General features: G+C 37.0%; 1 protein-coding gene across 2 annotated transcripts in view; it reads left to right on the forward strand.

Annotated features, from left to right (window-relative positions):
- cntnap2a (contactin associated protein 2a) overlaps positions 1–17536 on the forward strand; it is a 521370-nt gene that overhangs the window by 487673 nt on the left and 16161 nt on the right. For both annotated transcript variants that reach the window (XM_052113320.1, XM_052113321.1), the window contains one exon: positions 5808–5901. In XM_052113320.1, the coding sequence (XP_051969280.1) occupies positions 5808–5901 (94 nt within the window). The remainder of the gene's footprint in view (positions 1–5807; positions 5902–17536) is intronic.

Below are 17536 nucleotides of genomic sequence, written 5' to 3' on the forward strand. Positions count from 1 at the left end.
TTACAGGACATTTACAGTACATTCCATGTTCATTCAAAATTTCATGTCAAATAAATGTTCACATATAAACCAATGTATATTATATACAAATACTATATCTTGACATATCAGATTCGGATCATATGCTTTTTAAATTTCTAATTTGTAATGCTTACTAAGGTTGTAAGAATTTTCCAAGATAAAATAGAGGTTGCTTCAAAAGGTTGATTTAGAAGGTCAATTGGCAAAACAGTAACAGCAGTACAGCTGGCCTTTACCAACACCCACGCCTGTGATATTTCTTTTGAATGAAACATCATACCCTCTTTGAAGACATTGAAAGATCAAAACATAACTAACAGAACAACTATGTTGGCAAAGCTATCATAGTTGTACTTTGGGCCCTATTTTAAGAGCACTATATGCCTTAAGTAATACACACAAAGTCGATGAGCATGGCCAATAAGTATTGGTATTTTCGTGCAAGCATGCGCTAAGTCTATGCACAAGTGGGTTTGGTGAAATTGCACATGCAAAGTGCTAATAGGCTGGGTCAAGTGCATTTTAATTCAGAGGTTCTTCTCCTGCACTGTCTGCATCCAATTATATAGTCCATTCCCTTCCGTTCCAAGCACCTGCGATATAAACAAAGATTATGTTAATTAGAAGAATAGAAAGATGGACTCACATTCTTTTTTGCAGTAATTGAATGTCAGGCATATTTTTATGACAGTGACACCTTCCCTTATACGCATGGAAGTTGTTGTTCTCGTCAGGATTTGGATTTACGCTCAGTTAAATTATAGAGAATGTAAGTATTATTAATCATTTTCATCTACTAACACACAAATCGTGGCTAGTATTAACAGTGATTGTATGGGAATGCACTTCACTTCTACTGGTCGATTTGAATTTTGAAAAAATAAATTCATTTGTTGAAACACGAAAAAATTAAACCAAAACTATTTCTAAATTCAAATTACAATTCAAATGAAGCGAAAATATAATTGTAGCAAATCCAAACATTTTACTCTCTACAACTTCTTCCAAGAAGGGGCCAGTGCCCTTTTTTGCAGTGACTTAAAAATCACTCTACTACAACAGGTGAAAAAAAATACCAATACAAATTAAGTCATAAATACTGTAAATATAAAGATAATAAAAATTACTGAAAAATAAACCATGATCTAAAGATAGTTTAACACAAATCTCATAATGATTTGTTTCATAAAACAGCTACAACAGTGATGTTCGTGGACATAATTTGATGTTCCAGTGTATTTTCAGCATTTGGACATCAGCTTTATTGCTGGTGGAATCTCCAAACTGCAAATGCAGGAACTGAGTTTAGACTTGGCGCTGAAAACAGACGTGCTTTTGAAACGTCTTGGCACAATTATCTATTTCTCAGGAAAGTAGCAAATTGCACTTTGCACCAGTTCATTAACATAAAGTACTCCCACAGTTTGCACACTTACACCACAGATTTCACAAACACTCCCTCCCACGCCAACTTGCACTTTTGCACTGGCATGAAAAATGCGATAAGACATGGCACACGGTTGTAGTGTGTAGTGCTACTCTTTGCAAACTCACAAAAATAGAGCCCATTATATTTCAGAAGTTTCTGAAGATATGTTTTAAACCCTAAGGCAAACGACAAAGCACTCTTTAGTTTAAGGATGCATTATTCATTTAATGCAGCATCTGTTAAGCTGGGGGGCGTGGAGAATTTGAAACAGGGGACGTGAACACACATATGTGATGCATTCCATTAAAATTAGTCATAAGTCACAATGGACGTTTATTGACATTTTGGTCTAAAACTTGATTTTTTTTGTGTCAAATGTTTTTGCTAAAACATATGTTAACGTTATCATGTAATTCAAACTATACATTTTGTTTTTATGATCCTAAAGGGATAGTTCACCACAAAATGAATATTTCCTCATGCATCCCAGATGTGTATGATTTTCTTTCTTCTGCTGAACACAAATAAATATTTTTTAAATAATATTTCCACTCTGGAGGTCCTCTGTAAGTGAATAGGTACCAAGATTTTGGAGCTCCAAAAAGCACATACAGGCAGCATAAAAGTAATCCATACGACTCTAGTGGTTTAATCCATATCTTCATAAGCAATATCTTAGGTGTGGGTGAGAAACAGATCAATATTTAAGTCCTTTTTACTATTAATTCTCATCCCTGCCCAGTAGGTGGCGATATGCACAAAGAATGTGAAATGCCAAAAACACAAAAAGAAGAATGTGAAAGTGGAGATTGAGCTATGATGGATCTGTAAGGTCTAAAAGTTCATCATACCTCAGCCTGTATTGCAGAGGCTGAACAAACAGAGCTTTTGTGTAATTTGAGCATATCTAACTGAAACCCCTATACACTCACACACCCACAATATCGTTGTCTTGCCTTAATTCCTCTCTCATTGTCTCCCTCTTTTATCTTTTGTATTTGTTACCTCAACTTCTCTTTGAATAATTATCTCAGTGAGGTTATAACTCAGGTTGGGCTGTCACAGCAGTAGACGCCCAAGGAGGGCTCTGACTATTGCCTCCCAGGCAAAGTGTCCCTGTCTGTGTGGCCACGGTGCTGGAGGTTGGCCTGTCAGATAGGTAGCACATTGGATGAAGATTAATTACAGGCTTACAGCATGGCTCATTAGGGCTAGTCACGTCAGAATGGGGGCACAGCCCCACAGGGGACAACCTCTCTCTCTTTCAGAGTCATCCCTCCATCCCAGCTGCCCATTAGTTTCCCAAGATAAAGGTAAACAGGCTGAAAGCAATTTAATTTGGTCATATTATCCCATCGACAAATGGCAACACACCCTCCTCCATAAGTAGCAGCAAAAACAGAAGTGCACCTGAGCTTGTGAGATTCTGAAAAGCAATTGGTTAAGGTCTAGAGGGGTTCCTCAAAACTATTTACCCAGCCCAAGTGCACCTGGAGGCGTTTGAATAAACATGCCTTCATTTATCAGTCAGTCACATCACTGGAACAAATTAGAGCTGAAATATGTTGGACAAACAGTATTGTGTTGGATTCGCCATTTCGAACTGTTGGCCTAATTTATATTCACGGCTCTGTGTGGTGATGAGGGAGCCACTTTCACAATACAGTGGCCACTGAGAGGGTAGCCAAAGCGAGAGAAAAAAAAAAGCAATTTAGCAGAAATAATGCGTTTTATAAAACCATGGCAGAGATGCCTCATACTAATTAAGAGTGCCAGTGAATCAGCAGTAACAAGGCAATTAAAGCTGTCATTGTGTGTGTGTGTGTGTCAGGGGCGTAGCACCAAATTTTGGGCCCTGGGTACAAACCATCTTGCTGGGCCCCCGTACCAAATATGTATGTATAGAAAACTGACTTCTAAGGGGCCCCCCCTGCCTCGGGCCCTGGGTACTCGGTACCCTTTACCCCCCCAGTCCGACGCCCCTGGTGTGTGTGTGTGTGTGTGTGTGTGTGTGTGTGTGTGTGTGTGCATGCATGCATGCGTGCGTGCGTGAGTGTGTGTGTGATTACATTCACATAAACAATTGCAGATTTAATGCATTACAGCACTGTTTTTGGTTTTAAAATCAAATCAAGCATCATTGTTAAAAATATATTTCCAGTTCACAGTATTTTAAAAATGCATTTGATGAAAGTGGCTGCTTGTATAAAATAGGCAAATTACAACTTATAGTTATGGTTGGACAGAAAACTATTGATTTGGTTTGCACAATCCCTGATCCTTCTGTAGTTGTTTTTATACAGCTCATCCTCTGTCCTCAGACACAAACTTATTACCACAATTCCTACTGAACAGACATCATTTGTGGTTATGGATTGGTTAGCAGTTAAACATCAGCCCTGTGGTATATGAAAGCATACACTGGCAGCCAAAGGTTTGGAATAATGTACAGATTTTGCTGTTTTGGAAGGAAATTGGTACTTGAATTCACCAATGTGTCTGACTATATATTGTGATCAGTTGAATGCCACTTTGGCGAATAAAAGTACCAATTTCTTTCCATAAGAGCAAAATCTGTACATTATTTCAAACTTTTGGCCGCCGGTGTATGTGGATAATATATATGAATAATAATACTTTAATAATAAGACTTTTAAAAAAAAATCTATTTAAGGAAAGTTATCCAAATTAGTTAACCAGAACTAACACTGAACAAAACATTTTCAGGACTTTTTAATGTTAATGTTAATTTCAACGTATTTTTATAAATTAACATTAACCAAAATTAATAAATGCTGTAAAAATATATAGTTAGTTAGTATAATTGTTAGTTTATGATATCTAATGCATTTGTTAATGTTAAAAAATAGAAACTTATTGTAAAGTGTTACAATATAATGTACATGTAATATAGTTAATAGTACTGTTATTCCTATATATTATCCATACTTGCTTTCAAAACCATTTTATTAGAAGAGGTAACAATTATTAAACAATATCACTTGCGCTTGAGTGATGTGTGTCCATCTGTCTGCACGGCTGTGCAGACAGATGGACACACATAATCACATGTGTGCACAAGGCCACAGGTAATCACAGCCATTCTTATGAATGTATTTATTATACAGCACAATTGCGAGTATGATATTGCTTTTATACAACAGTTCAACAAACAAGTAAATAAATAAGTATGGAAAAACGAATGACTGTGTGTGGAACTGCTTTCTTACGTCATGGATTCAGAAATGGCCGTTCCTAATTCGAAAGATGCACACAAGCCTCTGTTACTAATTAAAAAAACTCATTTTACGACTAGTAGTGACAGCTAGGGCTGTTTCTAACCAGTTATTGTAAAAACAAGGAAGTGTGTTGGTATATGAAAGAGAAAGAGAGACACTGAGCGTGCGATTACTTGCGTCTGTTGCAATGATGAACATGGTTCAGATGTTAGTTTAACTTTATTCATCAGCTGTAGTGTGGTAGCAATCCACTCCGATTCGAGTGATGCTGGCATACATGGTATCGGAATTGTCATATAAGTATTTCCCTTATGTTCAAGTGTTTTGTTGTCGGAGAGAAAAAAATGAAGGACACCAGTTTCGTTCTTGTATATTTCTTGGGGAATTCTCATTTTGACACCGACATAGAAAGCATTCTCTCCTCCGTCATGTTGATAGTTTACCTCTTTTCTCAACTCATAACTTGTATCATACACATGCTTGTCCTGGAGCGTGTTTGAACTCTCATCAGTAGTAATGTTGAAGCTATTAACTCTATTTCTCAGCTATAATTTTGTAATCCGGGTGATCATTAAGTGAGGCACAATTCAGGCTGACTTCAAAAAAACTTGTGCACTAACTGACAACACAGTTTGTCAACGTCAGCGCAACTCGCTCATAGCACACATAAGACGGTCTTTTGTTGTCACCAGCTGGATCTTTAATGTCACAGGGATGAATACAAATTCAAACACCAAGCTTCTCTTACATATGTGCACTGCTCTTACATGTTAGTTTGGAACACAACAAACACAAGCAGAGTGATACAAACAATAAAGCTTCCCAGTGCTGATGGTCTGAGCTATCAGATCTCTTTGAACGCCTCTCGTCCAATCAGATTTGAGGACCAGAACTAACTGTTGTAAAATATGTTATAGTGAACTGTAAGTCAGCTACAGGTGTGGTGTTTCTTTATCTGTATGGTCAGTTGTGTTAATTGTATATTTGGTCAGTAGATGGCACTACAGCCAGTGATATGAAAATATCAAGTGCATGTACATTTCCACCATGACCACCAGAGAGAAACATTTGCATATAGAAGTATTTTACTGTTTTCAATAATTGTGTCTTTCTTGCAGCTAGATCATTATCCTCCAGTCAGCTACACCCTGCCTGAAGCCTCAGACACACAGTTCAATCTGGTGAAGTCTCTCTTTCTGGGTAAAGTGTTTGGTAAGTGCTCTCTGCTCCTTTGCAAACTTTTCTCCAGACTTGTATTAACCCAGAACCTCAAAGTCTGGATGAGCTTGAAGTTTTAATGGCATCAAAGATTTTTTGATTGAATTTATAAATAATATTTGAACAAGTAACATTCTTCTTGGAGCTTGTATGAATGTGTTGTGTAAACCTACCTATATATTGTTGTATTAAATAACATTTCATAAAATCAAACCCTTAACAAAAAGAAGTTCAGTTTGAAAGAAATTTGCTGTTGTGAAAAGTAGGTGCAGGCTGGCTGGAATTAATTAAGAGTTTCTGTATTGCCCTAAAGTAGCCACTGGGTGGTGCTAATGGTTCAATTTTGTGATGTGACATTTAATTATTTTATACTGTGTAAGAAATACATTACATTTTGTAATAGGCTGCATAGTTAAAAAAAAAAAATGCACATAAATATTAAAACTGGTATTCCACCAATAGATGATTTCAGAGAATTATGAAAAGTATTATTAATTTGCATCTCATTCCAAAACAAAATTGAGTGCATGTTTATAGTCATAGGTAGGATGTAGGCACCCAAAGGACACGGAAATGCAGGACTTTAAGCAGTCCACATTTGCTCTCAAAGTGTCTAAGAGTCCTTGAATGTCCTTAAAAAATGCCAGTGGCTTTGAGAGTCTCTTACCCAGAGGCATGACATGCTGACAATCCAAAAACAGCAACGTGGCCTTCTGTTGTTTCCAATAGCAGGAGACAGCTCAGTCACTTTATTACCAAAGCCTGGCAGGACTGTCCTCCCAGTTCACTGCATATCCTGCATGCTAATGAAATATGGAAAATGTATTCGGCCTTTTTATTGAAAATAATAGAATTTCAACTGAGCCTTTAAGTCACACTTTGAGTAGTGGAGAATATGATACCAGGGCAAAGAAAAAAAAAGTTGTACTTCTCTGTTTTATAAATTTCAATGTTTTTTTAAATAGAGTTGTTTGTGTACATTTTAAATTGATCATGACTGCAGTAGTTTATGCTGATCAAATGATTAATTATTATTAATTAAGAGGGTTATAACCACCTATATATCCAGATGCATGATGCAGACGAGCACACTTTCTGCATTTTAAAGAGTAGATTTAGGTACCTGGATCTAGGTGTGTAATGTAATTAAGAAAAATACTTAAGAATTATACTTAAGTATTATTTTTTGGGATGTGTACTTTCCTGTGCAATTTAAACAGAATACTTGTACTTTTACTTAATTACATTTCCAAAGAAAAAATAGTACTGTTTCTCCTTACAATTTTATTTAAACTTGAAAAGTACTCTCTACATTTCTGAAGCCATCTTTTAACTTAATCCAACAGATGACAGACCCATACCTGTCAACACTCCCGTTTTTCCCTGGAGTCTCCCGTATTTCACACCGATCATCCGCTCCCCTCCCGTTTTGTTGTTTCTCCAAGGAAACTCCCGTAATTGGTATGGCCCAAACCTCGTTATATGAATAATCACATCAATATATTATTCCAAGGTTGTCCAGTTGCCAGATCTTGTATAAAACGCATCCTACTCACACAATCAACATATTTTACAAATTTCAACCCATTTGTGACCTTAAAATATAGATTCTGAAGCTTTTTTTAAACTAGTGATGCATCTCATAAGCTTCGAAGTGGAAAATAATAATTATATGAGCGAATTGTTGCATGGCACCAGAACTATTTTTTCATCGTGATGCGCAGAAATGCTAAAATACACTATCAGTCACAAACAGCTCTCACCCTTTCAGTCATGGCACTTGTTCAAAGAGGGAGCAGAGTTTTCCTGAGGTAATGACAGAAAAACATCATCTGGAGTTATTCACACCAAGTAATGACAAACCTAGACATGACATGTATTATAATTTATAATGGGCTTGTGTGACCATTTATACAGGTTTATTTAAATTCAGGTGTTAAAACACTGGCAATGATCTTTAATCCTCGTTAATAAATGATACCCTTATGAATACTAACCCTTATGAAAACTACCCATGGATTTACTGTAGTAATAATGTATTAACCATGACTAGTAACCACAACTTTGTTTTGTTTTTTTGTTTTTTTGGGGGGGCAGTAAGCAAGGTTTTGATAAAATTAACCATGGTTTTACTACAGCATTACTGTAGTATCCATATGGTAACATGGTTTTAGTAATAGTTAATTTTGTGGATTTATGTGTTTTATACACATTTTTAAATACAAAATCAAGAATTCAGTTAGAATTCAGCTGTTGTGGACTCCACATTCTTTGTCTTCTTATATATTAACATAACATAGTCAATATTTCATGTCCATTTAATTATTTATTTGGTAATTAGTCGTGTAATAATGCTTACATTTATACTTCAAAATATTAACAGTATATTATTTCCCTCTTATCACCTGTCAGTCTTTCTGTTATCGTGTGGTTTAAAATAAGCCTTACAGCAGATGTTCTGATCACACTTCAGTCTGATGTGCCTACGCTGTCATCTCTCCCTGTCTCTCTTTCTTTCCCTGACAGTCCATCAGACACTGTACAGGTGCTTTTCTTGGAGATCTAAAACTTAATTTTCCATCATTGCACATCAGTCACAAAATGAATTTAGATTATTCAAAACACTATAAATTAAAAGTGTGTCCTATATAGGGCATGTGGGTGTTTCTAGCAACCTCAATATGTCATGGCTACACACGTAAAATGAATCAAGGCAGCCTATTATACAAAACAAGAGCTCTTAAATGACAAGAAGACCTGGGGGGAAATAAAGTTAGTGTATGAACTCTGTGACAGGAAACATTGGCTGCTGACATCCTCAGTTGTTCAGGTGATTGTTTCCTCTGTTGACTGATGCAGGATACCACTGCAGGGATTTGTTAGTGACGCAGAGGCTCTTTGACATCCAAATGTACGTTTCTTTCAGAGCATGTGCAGTATTCATAAATCAGGCTAATTGGACAGTGAGCTAAGTCTGCTCTCTGTGTCTGAGGGCCGTAATTGCATTTTAGAGCAACATTAAGACTTTGCTGCCTCGGAGCGCTCATATTTTAGCATATGCTCATTCTGTGATATTACACTTCTATGGAGTGGAAAATGGGAAAAATTGTCTCTTTTAAAAGAAAAGTTGTTAAAAGTGGAACAAAGTGTTTCTGTCAGGTGGATAGTACCTGTGAGCATACCTGTACAAGTACCATTTCCAAAAATGCTGATATGTAACATCATAGAGACTTTTGTCAAACATCCTTAACACCCTAACATACACCTACTGTACATATTTAACGGCCTATGATGCCTATATGATGTCATATTGGAACTATTTACTTTATTAGAGGAAAATAAACATAATAACTGACCAGATTTTAACTATTAGCTTCTTTTTTATGGAACTGTTGTATAAAAGCAATATCCAATGCGCAATTGTGTCTGCGGCTGAAATAAGTTGCCTACAGCAGCACCCTTTCTCGTGTGATAAATAATGCAAATGCAGTCAAGTCAGGCAGTATGTCAAAGGAAGTGGGCAGTATGCAGTACTGTGGTCATTTGATGTTGGCTGTTGGCAGAAAAACTGATGATTCTGCAGTATGAGCAATCGAGAAATCACATGCAGTCTCTGTCTCTTCATCCCTGCTTATTTCTGGAGACTAGAGTCTGTCTTATCAATGGCAGTTTTCTTGACTGATCTAGGCTGCGTTTCCCAAAAGCCTTGCAAGCTTAAGTTAATCATAGAGACCATTGGCGCCAATGGTTTCAACAATATACTTAGGCTTACAATTATTTTAGGAAACGCTGCCCTGATCAATGCTAAAGCTTATGCTTTCTAAATCAAGGTTATCTGCAAGAGGACCAAATCTTCCTGAGCAGGGAAATAATTCAATACATGAATTTGGCAAGTCATTTAGGACATCTACTTTGTGCATGACATGAGTAATTTTTCCAACAATTGTTTACAGACAGATTGTTTCACTTTTAATTGACTATTTCACAATTCCAGTGGGTCAGAAGTTTAAATACACTAAGTTAACTGTGCCTTTATGCTGCTTGGAAAATTCTTTAGACAATTAGACAATTAGCTTCTGATAGGAGGTGTACTGAATTGGAGGTGTACCTGTGGATGTATATTAAGGCCTACCTTCAAACTCAGTGCCTCTTTACAGGTTCATCTGTACAAACAATAGTAAGCAAGTATAAGTGGACTCGGGGCTGGGCTCTTTTGATTTGGACCAGTAAGCAAACATCCAGAACACCATAACAGTCTCCTAGCAATGCCTTAGTAAACTACCCAGAACTTTTTTAAGTTGCCTGTTACCTAGGTCCAGGATCCATAGAACAATAAATTGCATCCTATTCATATTTTTTGCATCATTTTGTATTTGAGCTTGTGAACATCGCACACACTGCGAGTGACAGCAATCACATCATTATACATTAAAAAAAACATCAGTACCATGGGCAGGGGCAGTCACTCATTGGTCAACACACTAAACTATGAATTTGCTGTAATTTGGTGAGGAGATAAAGCTAATTAAATTACCATATGCTTTATGGTCCCCAGGGACTGCAACAGACTTGCAGATTGGTATTCTACATACCACCACAGACTCCATAGAGCTGTTTACAGTACACTGAAAAAAGTACCGATTTAAAGTTAAAAATGTTTTAATTATCATACATGAATGTATCGATTTACTTCAGAAGACATTAATTGATCGAGTGAAGTCACATTGACTTCACTCAAAGTCAATGTGCCTAAATGTGACTTTTTTGCCTAAATGTGACTTTTGGATCGTCAAACTGCTGGCACCCATGTACTTCTATTATAAGGACCTGACAGAGCTCTATCTTCTAAAAATCTTCATTTGTGAACTTCATTTACTTCCAAGTGCCTCACTGTAAAGATCAATTTTTGGTTGCCAACACGGACACTTTTGTTTTATATATGTAGAATTACTGTCTGTTTTGTATAGATTAGTAGTAATCTGAGCGATCACGGACTGAGTGGCAATGCCAATGACTTCAAAGACACCCGCTCACTGACTGACTGACTGACTCAAATGAACGTCAACTCAACTGGCTTACAACTCATACAAAAATTGTCTTTTGCTGGCTAAAATCTTTTACTGGGATAAATGAAAAAACACACATCTAGCTGCTCTTAGACATCTGTACTGCTCTTACACATCTGTCCTGCTCTTACATTTTAGTTTGGAGCACCACGAATACATCGGAGTGATACAAACAGTAAGCGTCCCAGTGCTGGTGTCCTGAGACATCAGCACTCTTGTAATGCCTCTCGTCCAATCAGATTCGAGGTCTAGAACTAACTGTTGTGTAATTTATATTACTAATGTTAATATATGACACCTTATTGTAAAGTGTTACCCATTGATTAAAGTTACCTGACAATTTTTTTTCAGATACTATTTGGTTGTATTGATGGTCTTAATTCTGGAACAGAAAAAAATATCTACAGTCTGCACTATTCCACAGTATCATAACATCCAGCCCCACCTCACTATCAAAACTAAACATGACTTAGATGTTTCTGATGCATATGTTCTCCAATGTCATCCATGAGATGGGGAACAGTACGGCCGCAACATTTTATTGTTCATACAAACAACACCACCAGGTCGTGCTTACAAGGTGGTCATTTCTATGTAACTCTTCGTACTGTTCTCCTGAGGCCCAAATATCAATTGTCAAAACTTTGGTCTTATAAAAACTGTGTTTAAATGTATTAACTTTACATAGGAGGAGGGCAGTGTGATATGTGAAAGTTTAAAAGAGCATGCCAGTGTCAGAAGTTCTGTTGATTTTGTTTTGATAGTAAGATTTGTTAGCAGAGAAGGAGAGAGCAGTGACTGACACCTACACAGGTCAGCTGAATATTTAGATTTGTGCCATTGTCTTTCAGAATCCTTGAGTTTGGAAGAACATGAAGAAGATTGGATAGCAAGGGGTTGTTTATATAGCTGTTATATACAAAATATATATACATATCATCGATGAGCTAAAACATTATGACCACTCATGGGTAAAGTGTCATCTCCTAACAACGATAAATGTCAAGGTCTGTTTAGATTAGTTGTTAAGCGATTTCTCGTAGTTAACGTGTTGAATGCAAGATAAATTGGCAGGAGGAAAGACCAGAGCGACCTCGACAAGGGCCTAATTGTTTTGGCCAGACAACAGAGTTAGAGCATCTCTGAAATGGCAAGGATTTTGGGGTGCTCCTGGTCAGCAGTTGTGAGTACCTACCAACAGTGGTTTGAGGAGGGACAAACCAAAAACTGGCAACAGGGTGATAGGTGCCCAAGCAGTAGCCACTACCACCCACTCAACACCTCCCCCAACCAACAGAAGCCTGGCCCCCCATGTGCCACCCCACTCAAAGCCAGATACCACAGGACACCTTCAGGGTTCTTGTAGAGTTCATGGCTCGGCAGGTCGGCAATGTTTTGGCAGCACACAGAGGACCAACAGCATATTAGTGTGTGTGTGTGTGTGTGTGTGTGTGTGTGTGTGTGTGTGTGTGTGTGTGTGTGTGTGTGTGTGTGTATGTGTGTGTGTGTGTGTGTGTGTGTGTGTGTGTGTGTGTGTGTGTGTGTGTGTGTGTGTGTGTGTGTGTGTGTGAGCGTGTATTTATCACTTTGTGGGGACCAAATGTCCCCATAAGGATAGTAAAACCCGAAATTTTTGACCTTGTGGGGACATTTTGTCAGTCCCCATGAGGAAAACAGCTTATAAATCATACTAAATTATGTTTTTTGAACATGTAAAAATGTAGAAAGTTTTCTGTGGGGGTTAGGTTTAGGGGTAGAGTTAGGTTTAGGGGATAGAATATAAAGTTTGTACGGTATAAAAACCATTATGTCTATGGAAAGTCCCCATAAAACATGGAAACACAACAAGTGTGTGTGTGTGTGTGTGTGTGTGTGTGTGTGTGTGTGTGTGTGTGTGTGTGTGTGAGCGTGTATTTATCACTTTGTGGGGACCAAATGTCCCCATAAGGATAGTAAAACCTGAAATTTTTGACCTTGTGGGGACATTTTGTTGGTCCCCATGAGGAAAACAGCTTATAAATCATACTAAATTATGTTTTTTGAAAATGTAAAAATGCAGAAAGTTTTCTGTGAGGGTTAGGTTTAGGGGTAGGGTTAGGTTTAGGGGATAGAATATAAAGTTTGTACAGTATAAAAACCATTATGTCTATGGAAAGTCCCCATAAAACATGGAAACCACAACATGTGTGTGTGTGTGTGTGTGTGTGTGTGTGTGTGTGTGTGTGTGTGTGTGTGTGTGTGCTTAAAAAACATACTTAACTATGTTTTTTGAAAATGTAAAAATCAGAAAGTTTTTTGTGAGGGTTAGGTTTAGGGGATAGAATCTATAGTTCGTACAGTATAAAAACCATTATGCCTATGGAGACTCCTCATAAGGATAGCCACACTAACATTGTGTTGTGTCACAGAGCAACTCACGACTGACAGCCTGTTTGGAATGCTGTGGACACAGGCAAGCAGAGTCATACAAACAGTGAAGTAACCCAGTACTGTTATAGTAAATAGGACCAAAATTAGATCAAAATGGCCCAACAAATTTTTATTCAACAAAGAAAGATTCAGAGGAAAACAAAGAACACATTTTTTAGGGAATGTAGGACACCTTTGAAGTTTATTCCACAGTTTTGACATGATCCCACTGCAGGATAATGAAGCACAATGAGTTGAAGGAGGAGAAGAAAGCTCCAAATATAATAAATTGCATCCGGCAAGTTTTCATCATGCACCTCACACAACTCATCCACACCCTGTCTCGCACCCCAGTAATAACATAAATTACCCAGAATTTGGTTTGACACTCCATGGTTTTGTTCATAGATTAACCATGATATTGTATTGGTAAAAATCTTTAAATAATCACTGGAACTGGGGGCTTGTGTAGCTCAGCAAGTAAAGATGCTGACAACTACACCTGGATTCGCAAGTTTGGGGCGCGTGGTTAATTGTGCGTGGATGCCACGGAGAATGTCGTAAAGCCTCCACACGCGCTAGGCCTCTGCGGTAATTCGCTCAACAAGCCATGTGATAAGATGCGTGGATTGATGGTCACAGACGCGGAAGCAACTGAGATTTATCCTCCACCACCCGGATTGAGGCGAGTCACTATGCCAGCACGAGGACTTAGAGCACGTTTGTAATTGGGCACTCCAAAATGGGGAGAAAAAGGGAGAAAAAAAATGCATCACTGAAACCAAATAGTATCTGAATTATTCATATTCAATAAGTTTGCAATGATTCAGCAGGAGTTAAATATTTGTGCTGGTTGTTTTCAAAATGAATATTGCAGGTGGGCGTTAAGGCCCAAATGTACTCCATACAAAATTGAAGAACGAACAGGTGTGACGTAATTTAGAACAAAATCTGGCCAAAAAGATGCCGTTTTTGTGTTTGTTTCAGTGGTTCTTAACCGCTCGCCTGGGCAAACTTTGTGGAAAACTTCTAAATGACTGCTTAATACCTTCTTACTGCCATTGGTCCACATCATTGGTAGGTATGACCTGAGGTTCCTCCTAAATTAACGAAGACAGCTCATTTTCTTTATTGTTCAGTCAGTAAAAATCAGTTAACAAGAACACACCGGCGTGCAGTTATTAGCGAGCTGGTGCAAATTTACCTAAAGTACATCCTTACGATCGCTCTTATAGAGAAATAAACAAAAATCATTTTTGTTTAATTAGTCTACAAAAGGAATCAAATCTACTCAAATACTCTCAAGTGCCCATTCACTCATGTGCAATCTGCTGTGAAAGACATTCACACATCTGCCCAAAGCCTATCATCATTCTTTTGTCTTTATTCTGCACATTAACACTTTTATACACTGATCTTTGCAGTAGAATCAGTGTCATCATAAATTACAATAACAGTGTAATCGGCGCATATTATGGCTGCGTATAGCATGTTAATGTATTAGAGTCATGAATGAATAATGTAAACGTGACACATTTTTCTACTGCATATACATTACTTTATTATCATTGAGTGGTTATAACAACTTCTTTTACTGATCTCATGTGAATTGTACTCATAGAATGAGGCATATTGTCATTCATAACACATTTTAATGTCATATTAGTTAAGGTTTTACATGTAGCGTCCTCATATTTAAATGCTCCTCTAAATGCCTCCCACAGCAATGTGGCAGGTGTCTGAATGTTTGCAAACAGTATGCCATTGCTCAGCTGATTATAACTTATTTTACCCCTGAAAGAAGAACGAATGAAAACTTCTATAGCAGTATAGTGGGGCCTTTAGACTCCCCTTATCTTTCTCAAAGAAACCAGATATGTCTGAAATCCTTTTGTCAGCCAGCATCTGAAGGTTGCATACTTTCATCCTTAGCTGTCTCCTAAATATGACAGAATCAATTTCTGTTATTTTTCTTGTGGCAGTTTTCCAGTGCTTTTTTTATATTCCGCAAATATTCGGCAGACATAAATTTCCAAATGTATAATCGGATCTCTAGCAGTTTATTTATTGTTTTAGAACATGGTTATTATCCATGCAATATGCAACAACATTTACACATCTCTAGTTTTCAGCTATTTTTCCTGCTTCTCTCATCTTTTGCTGTCTGTTCAGAAGTTTAAAATCATTAAAGAAGATTGTCTCCTCTCACCTCTGCAGCATTCTTTCCTGAAGCACCCCTGAAACAGACACAGTGAGGAATTTCAATCTGAATTAAACTACTGCCATATTCACTAGTCTTATTTTTACTAAATAAACTTACAACGGAAGCGTTGCAGGCAGTACCATGAATAAACATTGTGGTGTGGTAAAAACTAGAGCTGACGATTTAACGCGTTAATTCAGTGCGATTGATTTAATTAAAAATAATGCGTTAAAAAAAATGTACGCAATTAATCGCAGTGCCCCCGGATTGTAATAAGGAAGATTCCTGAAAAATGCAAGCTTGTAGTACCACCTGTTTACTCCAGAAGGCAGTAATTGAAATTTCAGCTGTGTGGCAACGCACAGTTTATACAGTGAAGAAAACAACCAGACAGCACAAAACAGGCTTTCTTTGATGGAGCGCAAATTTGAACTAAGGAATCTCAATATGTGTTCTAAGTATTAAACTATATTTAACTTGACACAGTGACCTAAACATGTTATGTTTATGATGTAACGCACCCGAGACGCTACACAATCATGTCTGATGCTTGTTGAAATTGACGAGTCCTTAAATAAGCCCTCATAATAAATCTCCAACTGATTGACAAATTCACTTGTGTAATGGATTGCTGTGAACTGTATGCCAATAATTGAGTTATGATCAATAATATGGTAGTAAACAATACATTGTATTATAAAACTACTTTTTTTATTGTCTTCAATTATTAACTCTTCTGCCACAAGAATGTAATGCATTTTAATTATCTGAATATACAGTATATATATAATTTTTTTAAATTTAAAGATAACTGTATAATTATTTCATCATTATATATTGAATTATTGTTAGATGTGGGGCTTTCTCAGCAAATATTTGTAAATGCGATTAATCGCTATTAATTAATTGGGACATCATGTAATTAATTCGATTTGTAATCGATTGACAGCCCTAGTAAAAACACAGTAAACACATGGAAGAGATTGACTGAATTGTGTTTAATCTCCGAGGAAGATTGAGACTATAACTCATCGGAGTGAATTCATGTAAATCAGTCCCTCGAGGGCATAGTTGGTTTTAAATCTCTATATTATCTCCGCCTTTAATCTTCACTGTTTAAAGGGGCTTCTCATAATTGAATATTCATAATGTTGTGTCAAAACAGACTCAAGGGAATCTTTTGGTTTACACTTTAAAACTGTAAAGGAAATGTACAGTCTGACATTCAGAACCAAGAGTAAAGGTTTTCACTTAACCTTTCAGTAATTGGAAATTAATGGATTAGACTACAAAACACCGAAATATTAAGTGTTCAGGAGCATCCCAATCCTTTAGATGAGCACAGATGGGATGTGTTTTTGCACACATAAATTCCTCAGACATGTGCACACACACACACACACACACACACACACAAAGTGTGTTGAGTGCCCTTTTGTGCCTCTTCTTTCCATATACACTCTTTGAGGAATATTTAAAAATCTACTTATCATATTATGTGTTTTTGGGCTGGTTTGAATCAGGATAGTCTGCTGTAAGTTAAGATATGTCATTGTCTATGTTATATGTTTGTTTCAGAAAGTACTAAGGAAAAATATGACAAAAAAACCTTCCTGTTTATTATATTTATGTGTGTCAGTGGGAATTTCATACACTAATACACACTGCAGTTTGGCCTTTGGGTGAAACAAATTAGCTCATTGCATTTCACTAATTCCAACCTTTTGTAATGAGGCAGGCAAGGAATAAAGATCTAAACACAGCTTTAATACAACAAAAGATAAACAAAGTTCTAAGAATATAAAGAAACAAGACACAGAAACAAAACACATGGAACCAAGTACAGAGCATAACAACACATGCAAAGGAAACAAGGGCTTAAATACACAAGGGAAAACAAAGGAATGAGGAACACCTGGGGAAATAATCAGGGGAAATATAATCATAAAAA

This window comes from Xyrauchen texanus, chromosome 41 (genome assembly GCF_025860055.1).
Source record: "Xyrauchen texanus isolate HMW12.3.18 chromosome 41, RBS_HiC_50CHRs, whole genome shotgun sequence".
NCBI classification, from domain to species: domain Eukaryota; kingdom Metazoa; phylum Chordata; class Actinopteri; order Cypriniformes; family Catostomidae; genus Xyrauchen; species Xyrauchen texanus.